At 38.7% G+C, this 27,525-nt stretch overlaps 2 protein-coding genes across 3 annotated transcripts in view; one reads left to right on the forward strand and one right to left on the reverse strand.

Annotated features, from left to right (window-relative positions):
* The window catches only part of UBR1 (ubiquitin protein ligase E3 component n-recognin 1), a 61,563-nt gene extending 61,278 nt beyond the window's left edge, over window positions 1–285 (reverse strand). Inside the window, exon 1 of one of the 2 annotated variants that reach the window (XM_068684004.1) lies at window positions 112–285. In XM_068684004.1, the coding sequence (XP_068540105.1) occupies window positions 112–186 (75 nt within the window). In that variant the 5' untranslated portion in view covers window positions 187–285. The remainder of the gene's footprint in view (window positions 1–111) is intronic. The other variant, XM_068684003.1, reaches the window with a different exon arrangement.
* Window positions 286–3,292: 3,007 nt separating this feature from the next.
* On the forward strand, window positions 3,293–26,452 carry TMEM62 (transmembrane protein 62). Its single transcript, XM_068684012.1, has 14 exons — window positions 3,293–3,590; window positions 5,064–5,175; window positions 6,284–6,421; window positions 7,474–7,519; window positions 9,813–9,954; window positions 12,049–12,173; window positions 12,303–12,425; window positions 13,474–13,629; window positions 15,099–15,258; window positions 16,997–17,110; window positions 18,076–18,160; window positions 19,708–19,812; window positions 20,658–20,776; window positions 21,726–26,452. The coding sequence occupies exons 1-14, from the start codon at window positions 3,423–3,425 to the stop codon at window positions 22,050–22,052; spliced, it is 1,920 nt and encodes a 639-aa protein (XP_068540113.1). The 5' UTR covers window positions 3,293–3,422; the 3' UTR covers window positions 22,053–26,452.
* The last annotated feature ends 1,073 nt before the right edge of the window (window positions 26,453–27,525 follow it).

Raw genomic sequence — 27,525 nt, forward strand, 5'->3', positions numbered from 1 at the left:
CTCCCCCGCGGCCGGAAGCCACCGGGGCAGCCGCAGCGAGCGGCGGGGCGGGCAGGGCACGGGCTGCCCCCGAGCGGGGGCAGGGGGAACCGCGCCGGGCAGCCGCCTCACCGAGACGCGCTCCTGGGGCTGCGCGGGGCCGCGGCCGCCCGCCGCTGCCGGCCCTCCGTCGCCTCCGTCCGCCATCTTGGGAGCGAAAGACGCGGCCGCCGCCGCCCGCCTCAAGCTTCCGCCGCCCCCGGGCCCGCTCCGCCGCCCGCCCCTCACCGCGGCTCGGCTGCGCCGCGCAGGCGCCGCCCGCTCCCTGCGCAAGCGCCGCGGCACCGGGCCCGGCCCGGCACAGCCCCGGGGCCAGGAGGTGGCCGGCGGGAGGGAGCCCGGGGGGCGCCGTGAGGCGAGGCGAGGCGAGGCGAGGCGAGGCGAGGCGAGGCGAGGCGAGGCGAGGCGAGGCGAGGCGGGGAGCCTGCTTCCTGCCGCGGGAGGCCGATCGGGGTCTGTCGGCACTGTGACGAGAACGGTTTTAGTAATTTTAATGCTCCCTTAAAATACATTTGGGTAGATTCTTCTTGCTTCAGCAGGCTAAGGTCACCCGCTTGGGCTACAGAAAAGCAAAATTTTACAAACTCTCTCACACAAGTGTAGGAGACCTCAGTATCTCTAGACACATACCTTGTTCCAAAATCAACATTTTTCCTCCTCACCTTCCTGTTACAGCGTATTATAACTGTTCAGTGTACTCCGGATTTGCTTCTCTGACAGAAGATGAGGGCATTTAGGGACTTGACCCGTATGTGACAGAGCTGGCCTAAGCGCTGCTGGACGTTTTCCAGATTGCTGCAAAAAAATTCAGTTGCACGTTCCCCTGTTTGTACCTTTCTGGGGCTGCAGAAAAAAATAGGCAAATAGCCATGGCTTTGGACCCTGCAGGCATACACACTAACAACCTATTGAATGCCTAATATTTCTGTTCTGAAGAAAACTACCTTATTTCATTACAGCCTTACTGCTTCAAGCCTCCAAGCAACTTGCACATTCTTCAAATACCGCTGCGGATGGCATAACATTTGCAGGTGAACATTTCAGGTATATTTATTAGATTTTCCTCAGTGCATCGGGCCAGAGATACTCCCAAAGCTTTTCTTATGTCGTAGGAACACATGATTGTACCTTTCCATGGTAGCTTCATACCCATTTTTTATTGAAATGCTCTAAAATACAGCCAGCAGCAGATTGAAGGGGTATGACGAGAACAACCATATGTTAGGGCACGTTTTAGCAAAATTGTATCATGCTACCAGATGAGAAAGATTCAAGAAAACATAGCCTTGAATCTCTGTTTGCCAGAAAGTCTGTTAAGTACTTATGATTTCAAAGATACTCATATGTATATAAATCACGGATGAAGCAGTCTTACCAATTCTCCTTTGTACATTCCACTGACAAAGCAGGTGACACATCAGGTGGTCAGTCTTCTATATCAAAGAGTCAAACAACTAGGAAAACGTACATGAAAATGGCATAAAGTAATGTTAATTTAGTAGCAATTATGTTACTGTACCTGGGGAAGGCCAATAGAGGAGCCCAATTTGAATTAGATGTCTTGAACAGAGCAGATTTAAAGTAAACTGAAGAATTAACATGGTGTATAGAAATCTTGGGAGTAATTATGAGAAGTCACTGCACATTTATTTATCTTACTGAAATCTGTCACTTAGAATTACTGTGTATATATTGTATCTGTGTCAGCGTTAGGCACAGAATATGAAAAACTGACTGAATTTTGTAGCTTTACTCATTGCCAATGAGCCAATTAAAAATCAATACAGAGCTTCATCTCTTTTTCTTTGAATGTGTCGCGAATTTGTACCCAACCCTATCTGACAGCACAGCTGACTGGTAACCAGCAGTGCTGTTTGTGCAACAGCCAAGTTTAGACTGCAACTGCTATGGATTTTGAAGAGTCCTCCTCATGTTTTAGTATCAACACCAGCAATTGTATAATCAAGTTTCTGATGTAGTCCAGCAAGAGAAGCAAGGCTGTGATGCCAAGATAGCAACAAACAAGCTGAAGCAGCAAGAGGACTGCTGGCAGTCCCCTCTGCTGTGAGGCAAACATCTTGTGTGGCTGCATCTTTTAGCTGAACTATTGTTACAATTTTGTTTAACTATGAGACTTTTAGAAGAAGTTATGCTAATATATACCACCTGCTTTAGATGAACAAGACTATAGACTTTAAAAAAAAAAAAAAAAAAAGAGGAAGACCTGGAATTTACTTATGCTAGGTAGGAGACAGCAAACTAAGTGGCAATAAACCTTTGAAATAACAAGTTTACACTAATACACAGGCAGAAATGGCACAAAACAGTAAAATCTCAATGGATACTAAAATAATAGAGGGAATAAGAACAAAATGGGAATTCAGATAAGTTGTAATAGAGAGAATGCTGAAGCTTAGCACTCCTGTTTGCTAGAGCTGAAATAAAATGGTAGAGCTTCAGGAAGAAACTGAGCAAAGTAGGAAGATTACCAGGAGGACCGATTGCCAACTCTTGGGTTACAAGTTGATGTTTGGCGGGTTGAGATGCATTACACAGACAAACAAGGTGGGATCCACCTACCAACAAACAAAAAAAATAAATATATATATGTATTAAGTTCCACAAAAGCATAAATTTAGCAAGAACGTCTGGAAATGGGTGTAATATGTTAAAGCTTGGTGTTTTTTGTTTTGTTTTTTTTGATCAATGATAAAAAATTAAATCTTTGTCCTAAAAGAAATTAATGAGGAGTGTCAGGGTAATGAAAAGTAATACCGAATTAGAAAGTTCTAAGTCTGAAAAGTTTGTAATGCTACATTAAATAGCAAACTGATGTGGCAGAAGCTTTTTCAGCTAAATTCCTGGTAAGACTGTTGGCAAAAAGAAAACAGCAAACGCAGACAGTTAGTGAAAGAGCAAAGAGTGAATTAGCAATTGCGAAACCGTGTAGTTGCCCTGGCAAGGTTTAACATGGTGTATGTGGAAAAAAAAAAAGGCCCTAAAAAAGGCCCCTAAAGGCCCTAAAATGAATTTTTAAGTCAGGAGCAAAAGAAGTCAGCTTTCTGCGCGGTGACAGAAAGCCAAGAGGGGGTGTCGGTGTGCGGGGCTGGGTGGGCAGCAGGACGAGCCACCCATCTCCTCTTCTTGCGCTTCTATCGTCCCTGCGGCGACAGCCCCGCCGGCGGGCGGAATTCCCCTTAAAAACACCAAATCCGGCAAACCCCGGGAGGAAGCGGGCAGCTCCCCCCACAGAGGGGGCCGGCACGGGTCCTCCCAGCCAACCATAGAGGCGCGGCGGGGGCGGCCCGACGGGCGGCGGAAGTGCTGAAGCCAGCGGCGCTGCCCGGCGGCGGGCAGCGGAGGCCGCCTGAGGCGGCGGCGGGATGCTGAGGGTGGCCGCCGCGCTGCTGGCAGCCGCCGCCGCCGCGCTGCTGCTCGACTGGTACACGCCCGCGGGGGCTCCGCGCCCGGCTCCGGTGGGACGGCGGCGTCCCCGAGCCCCTCAGCCGGCTCCCGGCGCGGAGGTCGCCAACCTGCTGTGGGCAGTGCAGGTGAGCGGGCAGCGGGGGCGGGTAACGGCTCGGCGGGGCGGGGGGCGCCGCGCTGAGGGGGCTCGGTGGTGGCGGAGGGCGCTGCCCGAGCCCCCCGAGCTGTGAGGGGCTCGGCTGGGCTTGGTATGGCTCGGTTTGAGCAGGAGTTGCGGCACCTCCGCCCCGCTGCTGTCCCACAGGTGTCCGGCCAGCCTAAGAGGTAAGGTGTATGTGGTAATTAAAGCTCTCCTAATTGCTGCGTTATCTCCTATATTGCATCAGTACCCTACCCTGCATTATATAATGTTCTACTAGGAAATCCAGCTTGCCGCTCTCCTCTTCCAAAGTTCAGGAAAGTTGTGATGGAGAAAATATTACACGTGGCTTTTTGTTTTTAGCATCAAGACGCGCTGGACCAGTACACGAGTGATGCCTGGTTGGTTTTACACACACATAGCCTTGTTTCCAGGTTGGATGTGAGATACTTGTTAATCTGGCATGGTCTTGGAAGTGAACTGTCACACCTGGGTGCTTCTGTGGGCTCCTGCCTGACTCTGCTCCCCACAGCATTCCTCGAGCACTTAGTGTATAACTAATCATAAGCCTTTACATATTTGCAGGCAATTGACTGCTGAGATGTCACAGAAGTTGCTGTGCAGCTCCTTCTAACAAATAGGCTGCTTCTGCTATTTCCCTTCTGTTCTAAAACTCAAGAGCACTTTCTCTACATGTATTAGCCGCAGGCACCACTCAGCGTGTAAGCCGGTGTATTATTAGTCCTTTTGTTCTCTCCAATTGCTGTGTATTTTCTATTTCCAGTAATTTTTCCTTAAGTGACTTAAGGCTTATCTTTACTGCAGAACAGATTTCAAAATGAGAGGCATGCTTGAATTAAGGTAGATAAAGCCTCTATTTTGAGTTTTTAATCTTAAAGAGTCAACTATGGCAGCGTATAACAGCTCCAGAGCTATACTGACAAGCAGCATGCCCAGCTCCGTACTCCTTTTGCCATCTTCTCTCTGGTTAAGTTACATCCAGTGGAGTTCTCCCAAGGATAGGTCATAGCACAGCTAATTTGAGACTTGGCTTTACTTTCAAGTGGCTCTGTTCTCTTTCAGACATGCCCTTTAACAGCTGCTTTATCATTGACCTAACTTGGAAGTTAATCAAGCACTAAATCCAACGTTGTGCCAGATTATGTTGTGGGAAACAGGCTTCGAGCTCCCTGGTGACTCAACAGGTCTAGCCTAGGCCATGGGATCAAGTTCTTCCCCAAGCAGTTCCTGCCGTGTTTTTCTTCTCATCCATAGGAACATCTCCTCTGAATGTGAACTAAATTACCATCTCTGTACTATAACCTTATATTAAGGGCTCTTTCACCTTTCTTGTAGGAAAAATGCTTTTCTTACATAGTGCCTAATAGGCATTCTAGACAATAATGGGCAGCAGTAATCTGCTGTTTGGGACAAGGTGTCATTTTTCTCTCTTTTGCAGGTGTCAGATATTCATATAAGTAGATTTCGGGATCCCAAACGTGCTACTGACTTTGAAAAATTCTGTTCTGAAACAATTGATGTAATTCAGCCAGCACTTGTTCTAGCAACAGGTAAGCATTTAAGAAGTGTCATTTTCCTCTTGAATGTGCTGCCGAAGGAAGAGCAAAAAAGGCAAAGTTTTCTGATCTCAAAATAGAGCCTTAAAGTTATAAGGTATCTTAAGCAGTGGAAGTAGAAGTGCAGGTGGAAGTAGATTGATAGCAGCAGCAGAAGAGATTAACTTGTAAATGTAATGGGATTTGTTTTTGCTTAATATCTTGAATTCAGTGGTGAATTTAGAATATTATGTATAACTGAGATATAATCATGAAATATAGCTATTGTTTTCTCCCCATATTTGTCACTAAATCTTGGTTGTGATTAGTAGTTATCATCTTTCCTAGTAGTGATTCTATGTCATACTTTGCATGTGAAGTTACAGAAGTGAGCAGTCTCTCTGATTAGTTGTTAAGAGTCAGTTTATCTCTCAGGTATTCTGTATCAGAACAACTTGTTCTTATTTGTGTAGAAAAGAGCTGTGAACCAACATAAGACTTTACTGCCAGTTTCTGTTTGAACACCTTATACCAAGACAGGTGAAATGAAACAGCAAGGTTTATTTGATACCTTGCTACTGTTACTGAAATGGATTAAGTTTTAGCAAGCAAATTGAAAGACCTTAGAGCTGTTGCTATACATGAGGTTTTAGACTTTTTTGTGCTAGGTTTGGACTTCTTCTGTATCTACAGTTCCTTATCTGCTGCTTGGTTTTGAAGTTAAGAGCTCAGAAATAGTTAGCATTCATCTTCTAACTCTGCAGGAAGGCATTATGATATGGACAAACTGAGAATGGTTTGAACTCTAGTTGGAGCTTAAGGGAATACAGAAGGTGTGAAGTTAAAGTCTATGACTAGAATTTTCAAGTAGAAGGAGTGCATCTTTTAGCTTGGCATCAGTAAAAGTGCTGTAGTGACACGTGTGATAGATACTTGAATAGTCTCCTGCACTTTCATTAGAAGGCATTTACCCTTACAGTAACCAGATGACAGGAATGTCCAGATTGTACACGGGAGGCCTGCGGCCTTACACTAGGAAGCTTGGATTGCATTCTTGACTAGTTACAGCATTTATGAGAACTGTATAGGCCTCTCGTTACATCTCACTGTTGTACATTTGCAGGTGACTTGACAGATGCTAAGACAAAAGATAAACTGGGATCTGAGCAGGTAGAAGTCGAATGGAAAACTTACCAGTCAATCCTGAAGAGATCAAGGGTCATGGAAAAAACCAAGTGGATAGACATCAAAGGCAATCATGGTAAGAAGGAAATGAAACATCTTTTCCTTTCCTGTGATTATAGAGATCATTTAAGTAAGTTATAATATGGAGGTAAATTGTTAGAAGTCGCTAGTATATTAGTGGTGGTTATGAGTCAGTAGAAAGACTTGCCATCGAAGTATCTGCTCCACCAAGGGCACATTTGTTTACAGGCACTTACTGAACTTCTGGTAAGAGGGCAGGAAGACTCTCGTTTATTGCTTTGCATGGTGAGTGGTAGAACGTAGCTTCAGATGTTAGTCATGAGTTTGTATGCCCCATCTTTCAATGCAAGGGCAACCTGTAACCTTATCCTACTGAAGAAATGGTTTTAATTTACTTCTCACAGACCTCCTCCAACAGTTTCAGTTTAAAAAGTAGCACATGCTCAGCAGTTGAAATAAAATCAATTTCTTTTTAGTAGAAAGAACTCAGGGAAGTTTGTGTGTTGTCATTCTAAACATTTAAGCACAAGCTAATAACCTTGTAACAGCTGCTTTATACAGGAAAGGTGAAACTAGAAAGCCTAGTACTGGGGTGGTGGGTGAGGAGTACATCCTTTGTCATATATAGCCCATAATACTTAATCCCCTTTCCCTAGAAGTTTTCTGTTACCAGCCATAGCAGAGATGTGTACAGTACAACTATTCTTTAACATATGCTAGTCTGATGATATTGCAACTTTATTTTCCTTGGATGAGTTAGGTCTCTATATAACCTACTGAACTTGAAAAGCTTCAGAAAAGGTTTGTGGCCAAACTGTAGTCACGTGTCTAGATCTTAGCCACTAAATGACAATTTACATCTCAACAACATTTCTGTTCTTGAAATGAGACTTGAAGGAGAAAACTATTCACACTTTTAGGTCAGCTGCATGAAGTATGTAATGTTTTCACTGCACACCTGGATAGTCTGCTTACGAATTATGCTTTTTTTTTGAATATAGCTTGCCGTTTTCTGCTGAGACACTTATATCAACATCAGGACATAAAAATACAAATTACTCAATTTGATCTGAAAGTATCTTCATTTCCTTTTTCTCTCCTTTACAGATTCATTCAACATTCCACACCTGGATAGTGTTCAGAATTACTACAGGTACTTTATTTACCGCACGTGGCCTTTTATTGAAGGTCAAAATTGCTAAACAATATTCTGTTTTCAGTTGTCATAAATGCTTTCTCACTGACTTTTTTACAGCCATGACCATATTTGCTGTTCCCATTGCCAATTAGTAGAGTAGGACAGATTCAGAGAATAAAGAATTCTTTTCTCAGGCTTCTTATCCCTGTATGTTTTGTAATTGCATGTGTTGTAAGTATCCCTATGTCTAGGAAATGTTCTGCACGTTATGTGTACAATTTTGACATTTATGTAAAACTAATATTTTTAAGAGTCTTTTCATCCTCAGATGAAAAAAAAAAAGAAAAAGCAACAAAACACATTTTTGGTTCTTTCTGCACGCTCAAGGGCTTTTCACTTCATATGGGTCTAAATTTTATCTGAGCCATGTCTTCACATCTGAGTGATTTGTGATTTTTTAGAAAAACCGAAGTAGGAATAGAGATGCAAGGATACAAAGTATGATGGGTGGACAAATCTTCTGAGGAATTTTAAATCTGAGGAACTTAAATACTTAATATCTCATTGGAGATTTAATGATAAATGATCAGGAAGCTTTCACCTTGTGATTTGGCTCTTTTTTTTTTTTGTACATTGTGGAGGTAGCCTCACCTGTGACTCATGTTTAGTTCCTCGGATTTTCCTGCCCTTGACACCTCTAAATAAAATCTTGTCTACTAATCCTGATGGCACGTTTAGTTTTCACTCTTCAGAATTGGGGGAGGACTTAAAAATCAAAAATCAAAATTCTCCTTGAATTCAGGCTTTTAACTTATTAAATCTACAATAACAGCAGAGTTTCAGTTTCAGATGGTTCACCAATTTGCCTCATGGCCCAGTAGGAGCAGATTATTTTCCCATAAATTCACGGAGATGGTATCCTACAACAGCTTTACTTGCAGGAGAACGTGGAATTCAGATGTGGATTTACCATTAGGGAGGAATGTGTGGCACTAATGAAGCTTTTGCATGGGCTAGTTCAGTGCACATCCCTGTATCTTTTGCTGCAATTGTGGCAACATAGCAGTGTAGTATCTATCAGTACTCCGGTCTATTTAACTTAAGGCTGCTATCAGAAGCCATAGTGAATCACATGGGAAGATGTAGCATTAGTAAATCTGCAGGATCATCCCTGAAGTGCTGCTGCTGGGATTTGGCCTCAACATCTTTACTGTTTGGAAGGATCTATGGATCACCTTCCTCTAGTCCACACTAAAGATGCAGTGCTAGCAAAAGGGATTTTCCTTAGAGAGAAAACGAAATTTCACCATAAGAATTTGAGTGCAAATGTGAGGATAACAAGTCTTTGCTTATTTAAATCTGTTGCAAAACCAATGTATTCTCATTATGGTTTTTGCTTCACTGTAGTCATCATAAGATAAAAGAAACTCATTAGAGGCTTATCATACTTAGTATCTAGGACTGAAGAAAGGCTCTAAGAATCTTCAAAAGCTATTAAGTGTTATTAAAAGGTAGAACTGTCTTAACAATTTTATTTCAATGCATATTTAATCCTATGCATGAATAAAATACAAAGATTACCTAAAAATTCTCTTAATGTGCCACACTCTAGGGACAGACAAGGGAGATGGCAGAGTGAAATGGAGTTCTGTGGAAGCCTTTTCTTCTCCAACACCACATGATGTTAAACAGTCAAAAAAAAAAAAATGTATTTTTTTGTCTGAACAACAGAAAATCAATGTCTGCTTGCCTCTATGTGATACACGAACAAATTGGTCATTCTTTGCTGCACACCCCAGAACACTGTTGCTTGCAGAGGTGAACATATAGGCTAGGGAAAACAGTTGTTCAACTCCCCATCCTGCTGTTCATTACGTAGTAAAATTAAAGAAGGCAGTAGTTTTTTGTATCAGAATACAATGTTTTTACACAAAACCACTGGTTCCTATTTTATTTCCACAGCATGAGCAGAGGATAATTCAACTATTGTACATAATTTAAGTGGGATTCAAGACTGAAATCTTAGGATTATGGTACTGAGTTTCCAGTTCTCTTAAAGTTCGTGATGTTCTTAAAAGTAATGTTAATTTGCGAAAATAAACATTGTGAAAGGGTCTTTAGGGCATTAGAAGTATAATGCATCTTCTTTGAAGTACAGGCTTTTCAGTGCCATTGATTTTTAAGAGGAGACTTTGAAGTAATGGGGTTAGATCTAATGCAAGAAGTCTTGCATGTTTTGTACATGTCGTCTTTGTCATTGCTGCAAGCTTCTCTAACAGTGATATTTTCATTTTATTTTTTTTTTCAGGAAATACTCTGCCTGGCGCAAAGATGGCTCTTTCCATTATATCCACACCACCTCTTTTGGGAACTATTCATTCATCTGTGTGGATGCCACACTCAGCCCAGGCCCAAAGAGACCCTACAATTTCTTTGGGATTTTAAATATGGTATTTCAGAAATCTTAGCATTCTGTTTTGCTATGGTGCTTCTATAGTGTATGAATCTGTTTGTTTGTGTTCTTGTCTTTTACAAAGAAAAATTGTCTGAAAGATTTGTGCTTATCTGAAAGAGTTGCTGTGTTTTAAAGTTAATACGCACATGAAGTTTTTGTTTAGAAAAATGAATGTTTCTCTTAACATGTAGAGTTTCAGTGTTTTCTGTCAAGAAATAATCCAGTATAAAAATGTTGAATTAGGCTTTTGTTTTATAGGGTACTGCCAGTAGATTCTTAACGTTTAGACAAGATTATTAATAAGTTCTTTATATGCTGTAAAGCTTTTAAAAAAATCCTATTTCACACCTGTTTTCTTTGCTAGATGTTTTCTATTAATGTTTGCAGATGAGAGAGTTGCACTAACTCATAGCATTATATTCCATGTTATTCCACTGATAAAAGAAATATATCATTTAAGGAAGTGAGATCCTGATCTTCCAAGACTGTAAAGATTACTGTTTTTTTTGTTTGTTTGTTTGTTTTTTTTTTTTTTTTTTTTTTTTAAATAATAACACTAAGCCTGATCTTTAAATCAAATATCAGTTTAGGTAACATTTTGCTCCCCTTTTGATTTCGTTGTAGTTTGTTTGTACATTTGTTGTTCTGGGGATACTCTCCTGAAGTATTGCATAGTAATTGTGTTCTGGTAAACAGGTGTCATATTCTGCCTGTGGTAACTGCCTCAATGATAAGTAAAATGTTCTTCTAATCTTGTCTAAAGGAGACTCAACATTTAATTAAATGTTTGTAAAGTAGTTGGTGATAATTAGATGAAAGATGATGTAGGAGTGCCAAGTATGGTAGCGTTCTCATTGTTTACTGTAATTCATAGGCATGTCTGTAGGGTGTAGTAACTTTGCAGACAAACTCTCAAGGAGAGAAGTGCAGTTCAGTGTGGAGCTCCAGTTCTTGGCCGCAATAAATCAAGCCTTTGCTTGCTAATTAACCAGCAGCAGGAGTCCAGAGAATATAAGTTGCAGATTTTTTGCACAAATCTGAAGGTAAAGAGAAAAGGTAGCCATGGGGCAGTAGGTACTTGGAACTGTGTTAAGGTTTAAACCTCTGCCAGGAATTTGAAAAATGAACAGCATTTATATCATTAATTTGATTGTATAGCTTGGGTTTCTGATAGATACCTCATGTAAAAACATTCTTGAAGTCCAAATTCATAAAGGCAAGTGAAATATTAATTTCACTTCATAAACCTGTTGCAGTAACTCAGAATGTTATACCAAATCCATTTTTTTAATATAGCTTTTATTTGTTTCCTTTATCCATGCATTACAGCATTGCTTTTCAGGTAGGAAGGAGAATAGTATGTTGATTCTTCTCTGGTTTATACTAGAAGATGATTTCCAAAATGGTGAAGGAGTAGATTTATGTTCTTTGGCTTTAGTTTTCCTGCCTCCTCTGTTAAGTCTTTGAGATCTTACTGGTATTAGAAGTCTCTCTGAACTGGTTGATGTCAAAAAGACTGGAATTCAAACAAATGCAAAATAAATTCTACCTGATGTGTGAAGTGTTATTTTTGGTTAACATTAACAGCAATGGCTGAGTAATATTTTCAAGATTCAGTATCATAGTTCCTGCAGTTAAATGACTGAATTGTAAGGTGTGTGGTTCTGGGATCTGTCATGCCTAAAAAAGGCTGTTAAGCAAGTCAGGAGATAATAGGGGAGTAATTGCAAGGTAAATATATTTGTAAAATCATCTCAAGTGTATCTTCTTGGATTATATAAACAAGCAGTAGAAAAGATAAAAATATAATTTACCAGAGTTGGTCTTTATATCCCACCTTTCTTCTGATCAATTGCAGGACATTTGAGTATCTTTTCATTTTTTTCCAACATAGATTTTTAGGATACAGTTAACAGTGCAGTTTGTTGAAGCAAATGTGGGTGTTCTCTATAGATAACAGATTAATTGCATTCTTTGTTAGTTTCTTCCTGCATTTCTTCTGCTGTTCTTTCTAAGTAACCTAAATGGTAAATAGTTGTCTTTTTGTTCTGTTTTTGTGTGTTTTTTTCCAAACACCTGTTTTTTTCAGAGTCAAATGCAAGAGCTGTCCATGATGGCAACAGAAAGCCTCTACAGCAATCATACTATCTGGTTTGGCCACTATCCCACCTCAACAATCATCTCCCCAGCCCCAGGAATACGAACATTAATGAGGTAAGATTTTTTTTTAGTGTAAAGTATGTTTCTTGCTTCTCTTCACATATGTTGGTCACTTCATAGGTTTTTCTGCAGTGGCATTTCCTCCCCACCCAAATAATCACAATTCTTATTTTCTTTTATTAGCTCTGCCACAGCTTATTTATGTGGACATCTCCATACAATGGGTGGGCTGATGCCAGCCTTGCACAGTCAACACCGTGGTGGCACTCTGGAACTGGAACTGGGAGACTGGATGGATAATAGGAGGTAAGCAAATCCTTTGTGAAGAAATTATGTGGAACCTACCTGGTCCTACTTTAATTCCCTTTTATGCTGTTTGGAGAATCTCAAGAAAGCATTATGTCTGTCTATCCAATTATTACTATTAATGTTTTTGAAAAATATCTCTATGTAATTTTGGGAATCTTTCTCCTGATAGCAACAGCTAATAAATTACTCAAACTAATGTCTTGATTCATTCTTGATATTTATAAACTAAAAAGATAGCATCTAAACATGCCATCTAATATGTATTTAGTATTCAAAGTAGGCAAACACTGATAAAATTTAGCATCAACAATTCCAAGTGCCATGCTCTGGACTAGCTGTTGGAATTCTAGAAATAAAAACAATCTACCTCTGCTGTTACCTTAGCAGCACGTGAAAAAGCATATAATTCTATGTGGGATGTATGGTAGTATATTAGCTTTTGTTCTGCAGTAATGCAACGAAAGATACTCGTGTGTACAGGAGAAAGCACGCGGGTCTTTGTCCGTGACTGGTGTACTTGCCCTTACACTGCAGAAATGGACATTATTTGAATACTTTAACATAACATTCATCTGAATCATATGCAAAATTCAACAGACCTTGGCATTTCCAATTCTGAGTAGTGCTTCAGTGATCTATAATCGGGTAAACTTCATCAGAGGTAAGTATCTGTGCAGTTACTATGGCAGTCAGCTGAAGTTTGTTCAGCTATGTAGTAACTGTCGTGTGAACCTTGCCCTTCTCAAATCCTTAACTAAGTCGCTATTTTAATTGTAGTAACTTCCTTTGAATCATTATGTTAAATTGGTTGATGATTAAGTACTGTTAAGACTTATATAATCTAATCTTGTTATTTAATATAAAATCTAAAATTGCTGTTAAATCAAAGTTGTGTAGAAATCTATTTGTGACAACATATGATCAAGTACAGAAGAGAATAGATGGAAAATAAATCAAACAAATTCTGTTTAGGAACTTGAGAAGCATGTGAATCAGCTACGCATGCAATACTTATATCAACAAAATTATCGTTCTTCCCTCTTAGGTACCGAATCCTTGCATTTGATCATGACCTCCTTAGTTTCACAGATCTTACCTTTGAAGAATGGCCTGCAGTTCTCATCACCAATCCCAAATCCCGCCTTTACAGCAGTTCGTCTCATGAACCACTAGTAAAAATTCTTCACTCCACTCATATCAGGTACCCTGTAATCTGATTTGTACAATATTTGACAGTATTTTAGTATATTTTAATAGTTGGTGTCTTTTTGTGGTCATGGTGTGTGTATATATATTTATATGATAACATAGGCCTTAAAAAATGTCCGTTATTCTCAGAAACTGCTTTTCTCTGTAAAATTGTTCCTGAGAACTCACTTTGTATTGTAACTGTGATAAAAGCAGAATATAAAGCACTAATTGCTATTTGTTTTGTTTGTGTGGTTATTTCCACTGAAACCTTTTTTTTTTTTGTGTGCCCAAAGCTGGTAGGGTTTGATTAATACTTAATCTGTTTCATCAATTTCACATGTTCACATTGCCTTCCTTTATTTCAGGATTTTGTTTATGTATTTTTCTGTTCACTTTAGATTTCTTATCCTTTTCTTCTGTTTTCAGTTTTACAACCCTGGTATATTACAAAAATTTATATTAGATATTAAATATTATATATTATCTCTACCAGTTTTCCTGTTTGTTTTAAAGGTCTCAATTTTTTAATTTCTATCTTTTTCTTTTTATATCTTCTGTGTTCCAAATCTTTATGCACTTTTCAATACCTACTATTTGTTATTAGACCAATAGGTATAAAATATACAGGCATATTGAATACATAGAATTACACTCAAAATAACTTTTGTCATACTTCTCTATTCAGGAAGCAGTGTCCTACTAGGGCTGCCTACTTTCCTGTTTCCTATTTAGAATACTATCTGAATTTTCTCATGATTATATTTAATATAAGAACTGGTAGAATAGTTCACAATAACAGTAAGACTCCTTCATTTGACTGATGTGCTCCCCAATACCTTTTGTATTAGCAGAAGTGAAAGACAGGTGTGCAATATATTATGCTAGTATCACTGTTTCTCTGGTATAAGTGCTGTTAAGTGATACCACGTTTGTTGGTATCTCAAATCTGTAATACCAATCCTACGTTCCACTCTGTTTCTCATAAATTCCATTGCAAAGACTGGAAGGTCTTTGTAATGTACTCTGACTAACAAAGAATCAAAAACAGCAAAGAAAAAAGGTATTCTATTCAACAAAAGACTTCACACCGGCAATTTTCAATGAAATCTCCAGCTATTTGAGTGCTCATCTGTATGTGTGTAGGGCGATGCATCTGGCTAACGTTAGCAAACATTTCAACAGCAAGAGTTCTAAGATTATTTTTGCTGAGACCCAGGGATCTCCATTTTTCTGTTCAACAGTCTAGTTTTTTATCCTGTTGTTTTTGCACAATACCTTATAGAACTTCTTTTCTTAGTTGTAAGAAAGAGTTAGCATATTACATTTTGCTTACAGATGCTTTACCAGTTTCCCTTCTATCTCCTTTGGATTCTTAAGTATAAGGTATCATTATCTTTATGGACTTCTCTTCAGTAAAGTATGACAAATCTGCAAGTCCTGTAACAAATCTGTTTATTTTGCTGTTTGTTCAATCCTTAGAGTTCTGGCCTTCTCTCCTTCTGTTATTACCTCTGTCCAAGTCTATATAGATGGAGTTCACTTGGGGAATGCTCATCAGGCATCTGGCCCTCTCTACGTGCTGAAGTGGAACCCGCAAAACTACAGTGAAGGGTCCCATCAAATAGATGTGATTGTCCAGGTAAGATACCCATTGGCATTGTGTGTGAGTCTCTATGTTGTCATGTGTGCTCCATCACCTTTCTGCATCGCATAGCTAGGAACAAAATACATGAAACAGACTTCCTTTCGTATGCATCTGATTGATTATAAAAACCAGTCGATTTTTTATTAAATGAAATTGACTGATTACTGAGCACTAAAACATCAATAAAGTATTGGGATAATGCTGTCTTTTGCTATTTTTGTTTGCTTAATTTCTTTTCATGTTTCCTTACAGGCTGCTACTGAATATGGTTTCTGTTTCCCTGAACATCAAACCTAACTACTATTAGGTTGCTGGGGAAAAAAGCATTTGTATGTCTATGCTTCTGTTTGTGGAGCAGATTTTTTTTCTGTCCCTTCAAGTGGCTGTCAAAGAACCCAATCAGGCTGTTCTAATATTCTGCACATTTGCACAATAGTAATGGAAAAGTCAGATTTGTCCTGCCTGGTGGAACCCAGCCAGGCATTATTTCTCACAGGACAAAGACAATAATGCTTTTCTCCTTCCTGACCCCTGTGGCCTCTGTGCTGTCAGCGTTCTGTCTCCTAGCTTGTTACTGATTTCTGTGATGCTTTATTTAGGAAAGATGGATTTTATAGTCAAATTTTCTTGATGATGAAAATACATGCACAAAACTGAGTAACTTTTGAAGACTGTTATACAGGCCTGCATAGCAATAATATACTTTGCAAATATGTGCTTGTTTTCAGATAACTGAATGGAATTTCCAAAAAATTCATTTCCTCTCCTCTCCAGCCATAAGCCACTATTACATCCAGTTAACAAGTAATTTTGTGAAAGAGAGGAGGATGGAGGTCTTAACTTGTATTGATTACCTGTAGAGAAAATAAGAACAGTTTATTAGTTTACATTGTTTCTGGGATTGTCTAAATGCTGTTGTTTTGGGTGTAATCACAGTAAACATACCAAATTCTTTAATATAAATAGACAGTTTATTTTGTCCTGGGAGATAAGGTATCAGTGTTATATATGCACAAATGTAAAAACTTTTTTTTTTTAATTTAAAACAAAAATAAAAAAAGAAATCAGAGAAGAAAACATAACAAGTGGGGGTGAAAATGCCCTACTGGATTGTGTTTTTGAGGATACTGTGTCAGTTGTACTATAACTAGCAAATATGCTTGAAACTAAGTACAACAAAGCTTTAAAATGTTTTAAGACAGGTTATTAGCTAGAATTGAGCCTTCTCAAAGCAGGTGTTTGTGGTGGCCAATAGTCACTGTCTTTCACAAGTTGGAATCATAGAATCACAGAATGGTTCGTGTGGGAAAGGACCTTAAAGGTCACCTTGTTCCAACCCCTCTGCCATGGGCAGGGACACCTCCCACCAGACCAGGTTGCCCAAAGGATGCCACAGATGGGGCATCCACAGCTTCCTGGGCAACCTGTTCCAGTGCCTCACCAACCCTCACCTTCAAACTACTGAATCTCTGAAATGGTCTCATATGCATCACTTTCAGAGTATAATATCATGATCACAAATTTACTTGAAATTACCAGATTGTCAATAATCAATGTTGTGTAGGTAGAAGTATTTGCCAAGTGCATGCCTGGCATACTACCATATTAATCAGATCTTTCTAGAAAACTTGTAGATATTAACTAGCTACTTTAACTTTTGTGTTATTTATTTAAAATCTGCTATGTTGGCACTACTGGTTTCTAATTGCTTTCTTATCTCATCTCAATTTAGGATGCTTCAGGAAGAGTTAGCAAACGGGGTCATATATTTTCTATGGAAGAAAACCTTTCTCTTAGATTTGGCATTTTGCCATCTGTTATTCTTCTTACTGACCACTATGTTCTAGTAAGTATTTTCAGCAAAACATGTGTCATTCTGTGCTGGTTTCCCCAGAGACTTCAGGAAGCATTTTCCAAATTCCTACAAGATTTGAATGTGCTTTGCTTTTATCAGATGTGATGTTGTTGGAACTTCACAAGTATTTCAAGTTTCTTTTCTCAAGGTGCATGCTTCAAATGTGAATGTGCCACAGTGGTTCATGCAAGCAGTTGCCTTCTGTGGTTTCAACAGTTGTTCATTTTGAGGCACAAGTATACACGCATTTTGTACAAGCAAGAAATGGTAAACAAGGTAGTGGAGATAATGGAAAAACATTAGGTTAAGGAAAACTCCATCGTGATCTTCTGTAATGTGCGTACTGGCAAGAATGTCAGTCTCACATCAGCTCACATCAGCTGCTGCCATTATAACTAGCAAAGAGGAAGGCATAATTTCCACTTAATTCAGTAAGTTCCAGATTATATCCAGACATGTTATATGTACGTGGAAAGAAGGAATGTCATAATGATTAAGGTGAATAGAATAATAGAATAACATAATAAAGGCTACATTACTGTAGATAGTAATTCTGAGCTAATAACAATACTATGTTGGTTTTGTTAATCAATGAACTATATTCTCTCCAATGTCCTAACTGCAGTTCTATACAGGACAGTATTTAGAAAATGTTTTATATAGGAATTGTATTTACACTCCTTCAATGGATGTGTTTTACAAGCACCATTTTTGAAAGATTTGGTTATGTTGCTGTCACACATCCAACTCATTCCAAGTCAGTAAGATGCAAGTCCAGTAACTTTTAGAAACTCTTAAGTTTCTTTTACTCCTCAGTGCAATGGTACCAAGACGTTTTGAATATGTGTTTCATTAGAAATCTCTGTATCATTCTGTCAGTGTCCAAAAGGCATGCTCATGGGTCGACTCTGGAAAAACTCTAGTGTTGGCAAAGAGTTAAAAACTGTTTCTTTCAGGCTCGTGTGCTGTTTGGATTGATTGTGCTGATTCAGATTGCCTTGCTCGTTGTTTTCAGATACCTCCAAAAACCAGCACTCAGAGGTATGAATCAATGTCTATCTGTTTTTTAGAAGATCTAATTTTCCCTAAAACTATTTACTATTTATCTGGACACTAACAATATATAAATAACTGTAGATTTTCACCATATGCATTTTGCATCCAGTACTGTGTGTTTTGGTTAGGTTCTTTGAAGATGCTGTTTTTTCTGAGAAAACCTCCAATATAGCAAATAAAGTCAATTAAGAGTTTAAAAACTTGTTCAGATATCTGTTGGGAAAAAAAAAAAAATCAATCAATTGAAGTCCAAAGCTTTCATTTTCTCACTGAAGAATCTGATGCATTGGGAAAGGAGTAGTTTATTTTCTACCAGTTCTTTGTGAATGTGCTTGTTTCACTACAGCTGTTGTGCAATTCAGTCTGTATTGCTGTCACCTGAGTAGAGAAACAGATTTCCTGCTACAAGAACAATTTCTGCTGATCTTTGCAAACAACATGAGCAGGGTTGTGTCTTTCTGAAATGAAAATTAAGATCAGTTCTATCATAACCTGATATTTTGTTCATTATAAATCTGATAATTGAAAATTAATACTGTTAAGCTGCTAGTGCTTATCCTTTAAACAGTTGTTTGAACCACACCTTACTAATGAGATTTTTCTGGAAACCACCTCCCTTCCTATTCATGTCAGTATGTTTCCCTTCCTTTACACCCATAGTCACGTAGCATCCTGAGGTAACTACAGCAACTTCTCACATAGAAAAAGTTTGCAGTTATATTTATGGGATTTAGCAGCTAAAAATGAAAAGACCTAGCACTTCATGATCAGCTAGGTCTCTGTAGAACATGAAAAGTGTCGCACAGATTAGTAAACAAACTTTAGAGCTCTTCATTTCCAAAGTTCAAGTATGTCCTCTGGGAGTCAATACTTTGTGAGAAGGGCAGCCATGTAATAGGTAAATTTCTAAAAAACAGCTTCATTTGAAAGGCTCTTTGGAACCTTCCCTGATCTATGAATTGCATGCTGTGGTTAGACGAATATTGGTTGTGATATCTTTTGCTAGTATGACATTCTTGTCAAATGTTGGTATTTTAAGATCTAGTCTTCATTTTATCTGAGGTGCTATCAGATTTCATCAAGTACCAAGCAGATCTAATCAAAGAATATCCAGTTAATTTAGTCCATGCTGACCTGCTTTTTTTGGGTTTGCACAGCTACTGTTTTTGAAATCTTATTTTTTATTTAATTTGAACTTTCTGCATGGTTTTCATTTTAGCTAACTTTATTTTCTGCGTATATAAATGTCATGCAGTTTTATTTGCATATAGTAAGTGTACTACTCATTTAGAATGGCAGCTTTTTCTACTCTTATTAACAAAGATTGTTAACTCTACCAATTTTTTATTTCCAATTATCACAGTAATAGAAATGCACTACCCTGCATTTTTTCTGTAGATATACTAAATATAATTGTTATATTTCTTAGTAGACTGAGTGGGTGATTTGTGCAGATTTGTTTAGAAAGACCAATATGATGTGTGTTGCAACCTGAATCAAGTTTATTTTTCTGAAATGTTGCCTCTGTTTAGAAAAGCCAGGACTACTGAGTCTGACCTCATTTTCCCTTCACGTCTTCAGTAAAACAAACATCTTCTATTACTCAATTCTGCTTCTGAATTTATACACTATTCTGGGTAAGTAACCTAGAGTACTGAAGGATGTAACATTACTATTTTTAAAGTACACATCAGATTTTGATGGAAAAATAAACTTCTGACATCTTGGAGAATGGGGAAGAGCTACTTAAGTTATGAAATTGATGTGGAACTTCAGAAGTTAATGTCCAAAGAAAATAAGTTTGCTTGTTAAGAGATGGACTTAAAATCCTAAAATGAATTAAGTTATTAAACTACCCTGAGAACAGAGTGAGTATTTTTGAGTTTAGTTCGGGTTTCACTTACTGAATAGGATACAGTGGTATAAAATGAGCGTACAGAATGTATGTTTCATTTGACAAGTCACTAATACATCTCAGCTCTGATATCAGAGGAGAAATAGTCTAAAATTCTTGATAATATGTTACTAAAATAGCTACTTTCATGGAAGTGAGTATAGTATGCATACCATAGTGCAGGTTGCCCATTTTGACTTGTAAACTGAGCCAAGCTGGAACTGTTTCTGACTGTCAGAAGTTTTATTTTAATTCTGGGGAAGGGCCAGCATTTGAAAGGATCTGTTTTCACTTCTCTCATGAGGAAAACATTATCTGTGGTGTCACAAATTGTCACTGATATGAAATCAAAAATATTTTCATTGCATTTCACAACTCATTGATGGACCATACCAAGAGGTCATGATTCATTCACATCAAGAATGTTCTTCAGATTGTTGTTAGTGAAAGATACGATTTATTACTATAGACAAGCAATAGAGTAATAATTTTACCCAGTTAAGCCTTTTGTACTAAGGATTAGTGAAAAATAGGTATGCCTATATTGTATTTTCTGATGTTGTTCTGTTTTGTTTTCCTTTCTTTCAGGACCATGGTTTGTAGGTGAACTGGTAGATGGCCAGCTGGGGGCCTGTTTTTCTTTTGGGATCTTTGTTGGTGGTTTCTTCTTACAGGGCAGTCTGACATACGTGGTTGGGATTTTACAGGTGTGTATTTAGAGGTAAACAGTGACCAACAGCTTACTTCTGGAATTCTTGTTTGTTTTTTTTATACTTTTATAAAGGAGTTTTGGAAGAATAGAGATGATTAGTCAGCATTAGGCCATGCCTGACTATGGCAAGCTGTTTCTAATCTATCTTCAAATTTAAACTGCAGAACAGAAGGAGGTTTTGCATAGGTTTCTCAAACTTCTATTTTCCTCTGTTTGATACTGCTTTGGACTCTGTGGATGCCTGGATTAGAGACCATCTCTACAGGTTTACTCCTCTCTGTGGTGTTTTTGTTTTTGTTTTTTTTTTTTGGGGGGGGGGGGGGGCGGTATTTGCACACAAGTTTCAGTGATTAAGCAAAAGGGACTCAGTGTCCTGGGCAGCTCTCAAGCACTCAATAGTTCTTAGGATCAGTAGGTGTCACTCTATAAGTAGACTTGAGTCTGGTTTTCCCACCAATCTGACCTGGCTACCTTCTGGTTTTCCCTATGGCCATTAGTCTGAAAGACGTATTTAATCCAGAGGGAGTCAGTGTTGCCTCTTTCAGGGTCCCTCCCTTGTGCCAGTGCTAACACTTGTTTTACACCACAGTGAGCTGTGTCAGGGAGCTAAACTCACACAGAGGCCTTCATTTTTTTTACTGTGCTAGTATTTTGCCAAGTCAAGCTCCCTGAACCAGCTCCAAGAAGGGTCAGATGCATGTCAGTGCCATGCACTGCAAAGGAGTGAGCAGGAATACTTGGCCCGAGACTGAGGCACAAGCAGACCCAGTTGTATCAGATGCAGAGTCCCAGAAGTGCATCCTGAGATTCCAGCTATAGAAACTGCAGTCAGCCCTTAGAGTGGGACAGTTTTATGTGCTTGTCTATTTTTCTATGCACAGATGTGTGTTGCCTAGGATATTTGGCTTGGTCATTGTCTTATTTTCCTCTACTCTTCTTTTCAGATGTTGTTTTTCAACATACCATTGATGGCCTATCTGTGCTGGTGCCTGTTGCTCCGGTGCCAGGGTCACAGTTTCCATTCTCACATCCATCATGTCCAACGCCTCTTGGCTGTGCTTATTCATCTGGCAATGGCACTCCTGCTGGCCTGGCAGGTCTATTCCTGCTATTTCTTGCAGCGAACCTATGGGACCTTGGCTTTCTTCTTCTCCCCAATGAGAACGTGGCTGGTGGTGCTGACCTCAGCTCTGATTTATAAAACCTGGACGCTTAAAACATCTGAGCTCAGAACTTACATAGTAGAAATGAAAAACTGTCAGAGCTCCTGAAATACAATACAGTAGTCCAAGTACGTCAACTTTAAAACTGTCAAGACATGACCTATAGTTTTGTGTTGCTGGAATTCCATACAGCCCAACCGTGAAGTGGTAAGATCTGAAGCTGCACCTGCATCGCTACAGAGCTGTGTAATAAATTGTAAATGTATAACAATATGTATTATATGCTTGTATTATACATAGGCAGTATACTGTATAATGCATGTTATATAATACAGTTATACATTAAAACAAGATACAGTAAATTGTGTAATAATCTCTAGGTAGATCTGTATGGATCACTAATGGAATTCTTTGCTCATTACTGCTTTAATACTTACTTTTATTCATAACATTCGTGATTTTTATAATGCTGGGAAAAATGTGAATATATCTTGATAAGAAGCTCCAAGATTTATGCATAACTTTGCTTTTGATTTCAAGATTTACATATATTTCTATGAGACTTAACTACAAGACCAGACCAGATGGGCTGTGTGGCCTTCCCAGTAAGTCATATGCTTACACACTCTTTTTTTCAGTTCATAATGCTTTTTATGAGCAGTTTACAGGCCACTAGGTGATTGTATGTGTATTTCTGTGTATGTTTACCTGAGCCATGGTGTTAGCCTTATCCTGAGAGTGCTGGTTAATTAACATACTCCCTCTCTGGGAGGAAATAGTTGTTTTCCCACTGTTGAGGTGCTAATTTTCCCACTTCCGACCAGTGAAAGGACTGTGAATGATCAATGTTGCTGCAACTCCCAGGTGTAGTCAGACTTCAGCTTTAAAGCAAAGAATGAAGATGAAGTTATAAGGCTGGGAGAGACAGAAGGAATCCTGTGATCTAATGGCTATATTGTGCCTTGTTTAGGGCCTCAGGACTGTATTTCTGGGTCTCAGTCAAATACGCAGACAAGTGACCTAGGAAACTCATTTCTTTGTTTCTGTTTTTTTCCTAAGTCTAAAAATGATAGAGCAGTTACATTTATGAAGAGCTTAATGACCCAGAGCCAAAAGAGCTCTTCAGTAATTACAAATCTCTGCCCCTCTTCTCAACTCCTCTGGGGAAATGCCATTTTTTAATAGTATATTCTTGTAAAATGTGAAATCCCTAATTTTAACAATAGCTCTTTGTTATATAACAACACCTTAAGGTGATGGCTAAGCTTCCTGCCTCAGTTTCCCTATCTGTGAAGTAAGGAGAACTCTGTCCTGCTTTACAAGACTGCTGTGAGTAGAACATCAGAAGTACTTTGTGTAATTTAAAGTAACTTATTTTTGGTTTAATAAGAAAACGGAGTAACTTATTTTTGGTATGTTAGAAAAGACAGTGACTACTAGAAACAGTAAAAATAGTAAAAGAGCAAACTGAATTGTAAGGAAATGCTACTTACAACAAAGACTTTTGTTAGTTTTAAAATCTGACAATCTTTCTATTCCATAATTCCAATTCCTCAGTGATTGACAATATAATATGATCAAGAGTAACAGCTCTCATTTGCATAAATTAAATACTGGAAGTTCTTAAAGTACAAGCCTTGGGGTTAGCCTCTAATTCAGGTGTCCTTATTCATAAAAGCATGTGGTTGCCCACTTTAACTGTGAATAACAAAAATCACAAAGTATTTGAGCTTTCCCTTAAGATTTTATTTCTATGCATTTATGTTTTCATATATATATGGGTTTCATAACATAGCCCATCTCCCAGAACACATCACCACTCACTTAAGGGAACGAGTGATAACCTCTGACACACATACAGATGCTATTAAAATAAATCTGCAAGCTACTCTATATTTAAAAAAAAAAAAAAAAAAAAAAACCTTTGCTCCTCTGTTGCCCTGTGATGCTCAAAAGGCACTAATCAACATTGTAGACTAAAGTGAGATATTCCAGGAATAACAGGCCCTATGTTGACCCAATTAATTGCCTGGTTTGTGTCCTCTCATGAAATTAAGCTCTTTTGCTCCCCGATACATTGCATTTCTCATGAGAAGATAATGTGTATTGTAACTTTTACATCAATTAGCATTAGTGTAAGAAAAATTTCATAGTGCATGAAATGTGCTATGCATGGTTTATGACATGTTATTCCAGTTTATGGATGAATTCTGGATGAAAAGAGTTTATTTTTTTTACTTGAAGAAAATTACTTTGGCGTTTATTAATTCTAGCATATAGTTCTTTTTAAAATAGTACTTCTTGGCTGTTAGGGTTACCCATAAGAATATGGAGGTGTTCTGAAATCAAGAGTATCCTTTCTTAAGCTATTTGTTAAGAGGACAAATAAAAGCTACACAAACTGAGTGAGCAAAGCAAGGAACATCATGGAATCAGACTAAAATATGTTATATGTTGCCAGCAGATATTAGTAAGATCTGTGGGGAAAGAAATAACTTCTGTAGTATAAAGGTTTCTCTTAAAATACCCTGCAGGTTTGGGTTGTTTTGTTTTTGATTTTTAATCTGCTTGGAGAAGATGACTTGAAATACTTGATTCCCATTTGAAACTACTCTAAAAGTGCACTTGAAATGGTTTTCCTTTTTGGAAGGAAGAGTTCTGAGAATACTTCTTAAATACATTTTGTTGCTTGTTTAATGTGTTTTTTGTTTTAAGTTTTATAAAAAGCATATATAATTGTTCTTCATGATGCTATGTGCTTATGAAGGAATTCTGTTCTTCAGTGAACAACGTACACAATGCTGTGAAATGAGTAATATAAATAGGGAAAGGCAATTATTTTACATGCATTGCCAGTGCTCTAAGATCTGGGCAAAACCCATGGAGGGAAGTTCCTAGGGGAATGTCATGGCCATGCATAATATCCTGTAACTGTCATTAGTGAAGACCTGTCTGATCCAGTGATTCCAATAAAAAGCTCTTGGCCATCACTGGTAGAATGTGCAGGGATGGGGGAGGACACTTTTTCCATGTGCTTTTCTTACTGTCTCTGTGGCATGTCTTAAAAAAAAAAAAAATAAATAAAATCGAAGAGGAAATAGCTTCTTCCTGGAGTGATTTAAATATCCAGAATGGAGACAGCTGCCTGCAGGGCACCGAAGGCTTGCTCAGGCTGCCTGTCCTGAGGATACAGAACAGGCCCTTCCAGTTTGAAGTACTGGTTGCAGCCCATGTAGCTTCCTAATGGGATTGCTGTTGCTGTGTAGATAACTACTCTGAAGTAGTAGTGGGGCATAAAGGCAGCACCATCCCAGTAGGAAGAGCATTGGTAGACAGCGTCCTGCTCTCCCCCAGTCACCCCCAGAACCAGAAGAAAACACCATTGTGTTGGCATCTGTTCAGACTTAACCCCCATCAGTGGGGGTCCTTGGCCCCTTCCCCAGCCTGGCAAGCAAAGAAAGTGGGCAGGGCCGGGTGGGGGTGAAGAGGAAAGGCTCCATCTTCCAGAGCTGGGAGTAGGGATGGAGAGAGGGTCTCTGAGGGTGCTGTACTCACAGATACGGAGAAGAAGCCATTCCCAGAAGAGGCGGGAGCAGAAGGTAGACCAGTGTCTTATAAAAACCTTACTACTTCTGTTCACCATTTGCCCTCAGACAGTCTCCTATAAAATAAATTGCACCTCCCTTTTCTTATATAAACACTGCTTAGCTACTTTCAGTGTCCTTTTACTGCTGCTGGCCTGTTCAGCCACCCCCTTACCACCACTTCGCTCAGAGCAGAGTGCTGCACAAGTGAATTTTGCTGTCCAATTTATCTTTGTGGTTGCAAAATTCATGTGGCTAAACAGTCTTGAGTTGTTTTTCATTCTGTGCTTTTCCTAAAGAGTTTCCAGTTGCATGTCACAAATTATTTTTTTTAGGTTTAGAGTTAATTCCAGCTGTTGTTAGCCTTGCAGGATAATGCTTTCTGCCTGTGATCTTTCATCCTGCGACAGCTTGTTTATGGACTGCATAAACATATCCCCCTTTGAAATTATGCCAGCAAAGTGAAAGGCAATGTAGTAATAGAGGAGAACAATGTTAGAAACAATGGGACAAAGTAATCCTGCATCTGCTTCTTCCACTATCAATGCATTAAAAAATAAAAGGAAGGGATGAAGCTCTTTGAAAGGCATCTGCCTTCTGTCTCCACTTTTGCTAAAACTGCTACTATAAACTGTAGTGGGAACCACCTATGTGGGGGCTGCTAAGCTCTCTTCATGGTATTTCTGGTATTTTCCATGAAATGCTGATGCTAAACTGTATGGCTTAGCACTAAAGCACAGCCAACAGCAATTTTTCACAGTATAAAAGGAAAAGAGATGGAAATGGGAGTGCATAAAACTAGTAAATATAAACCAGCATAAGATTGGCTCAAATATTTTTTAAAGATCTGTCTGTTCAATGCTGTTTGAATTTTATTGCTAGTTGCAACAAGAAATGCTTATTTATAAAGACTGCATAGTCGAACTTCTAGTACCTTATTGTGGTCACACGCCTTCCACTCTGACTTCATGTTTGCCCTTGCTTAAAATAATATGCCCTACCATGTGCCATCGCTGAGGTAAGGCTTCAGGGACAGGTGCTGGTCCTTCTGCAGTCTGACTATCTGCTACATCCGAAGCGGCTGGGATTTTTCTTAGCACTTACTTGTTATCTTCTGTTAAACGAGACCTTTCCTACAGTGCAAAAAACCTGATTGCTGAAGAGCTGCAATGTTACAGTAACTAAGAAATTAAGGTGTTTTTTTTTTATATATATATATATATATATATATATATATATATATATATATATATATTTACAAATACGGGCACTTAGTTTAAAAGGTTTTCTCCCTTTTGATTTGTATTTATTCTGGAAATGTAACATAAGCTAGGATTCACAAATACAGAAAAGATTCTAAAAGAATCCTAAGTAATGAGGGTACCATGATAAAGTCTACTATGACTGTTCCCATCTTTTTTTTTTCTTCCCTGTAGTCATTGGACCAAGGCTGACAGAACCTCTATTCCTGTCTATAGCTTACCTAACCTACAGGAATGCTGCAGCAATCAAGCTGCCTTCATTTCTGTAAGAATCAGTATCTCAGCATGATCTCACTTTAAATCACCCCTCACATCATCATACTTTATTAGGCTTCCAACACACGTGGATTACTAAGCAATTGCTGTAAAAATAATAGTGCTGGGAATTTTATTTTATTATATTTTCTCATTTTCAGTTGTGAAAAGTAAACTCCTAGAGGAGTGTCATTCTTGGAAGGTGTGTCAGCTCATATAGTGCCAGATATAAGCTCACTTTGGAGTAGCTCTTTAGCAAACTGGTCAAAAGTACAAAATTCGTACTTTGGACAAGCAAATGCAACTCTGGAAACACAAATATGTCAAACTTACACCTTCACCCACAGCATATGAGAGGAAAGCAATTTAACACCTTTTCAGTAGTGGTTATTATGATAGCTTTCTTGTATTCATACAACACTTGTTCACCACAGCTCACAGTTGAAGTCTCTTCTGAAATACATGGGTATGTAAGGAAAT

The sequence above is a fragment of the Anas acuta genome, chromosome 5 (genome assembly GCF_963932015.1).
Source record: "Anas acuta chromosome 5, bAnaAcu1.1, whole genome shotgun sequence".
Taxonomy (NCBI): domain Eukaryota; kingdom Metazoa; phylum Chordata; class Aves; order Anseriformes; family Anatidae; genus Anas; species Anas acuta.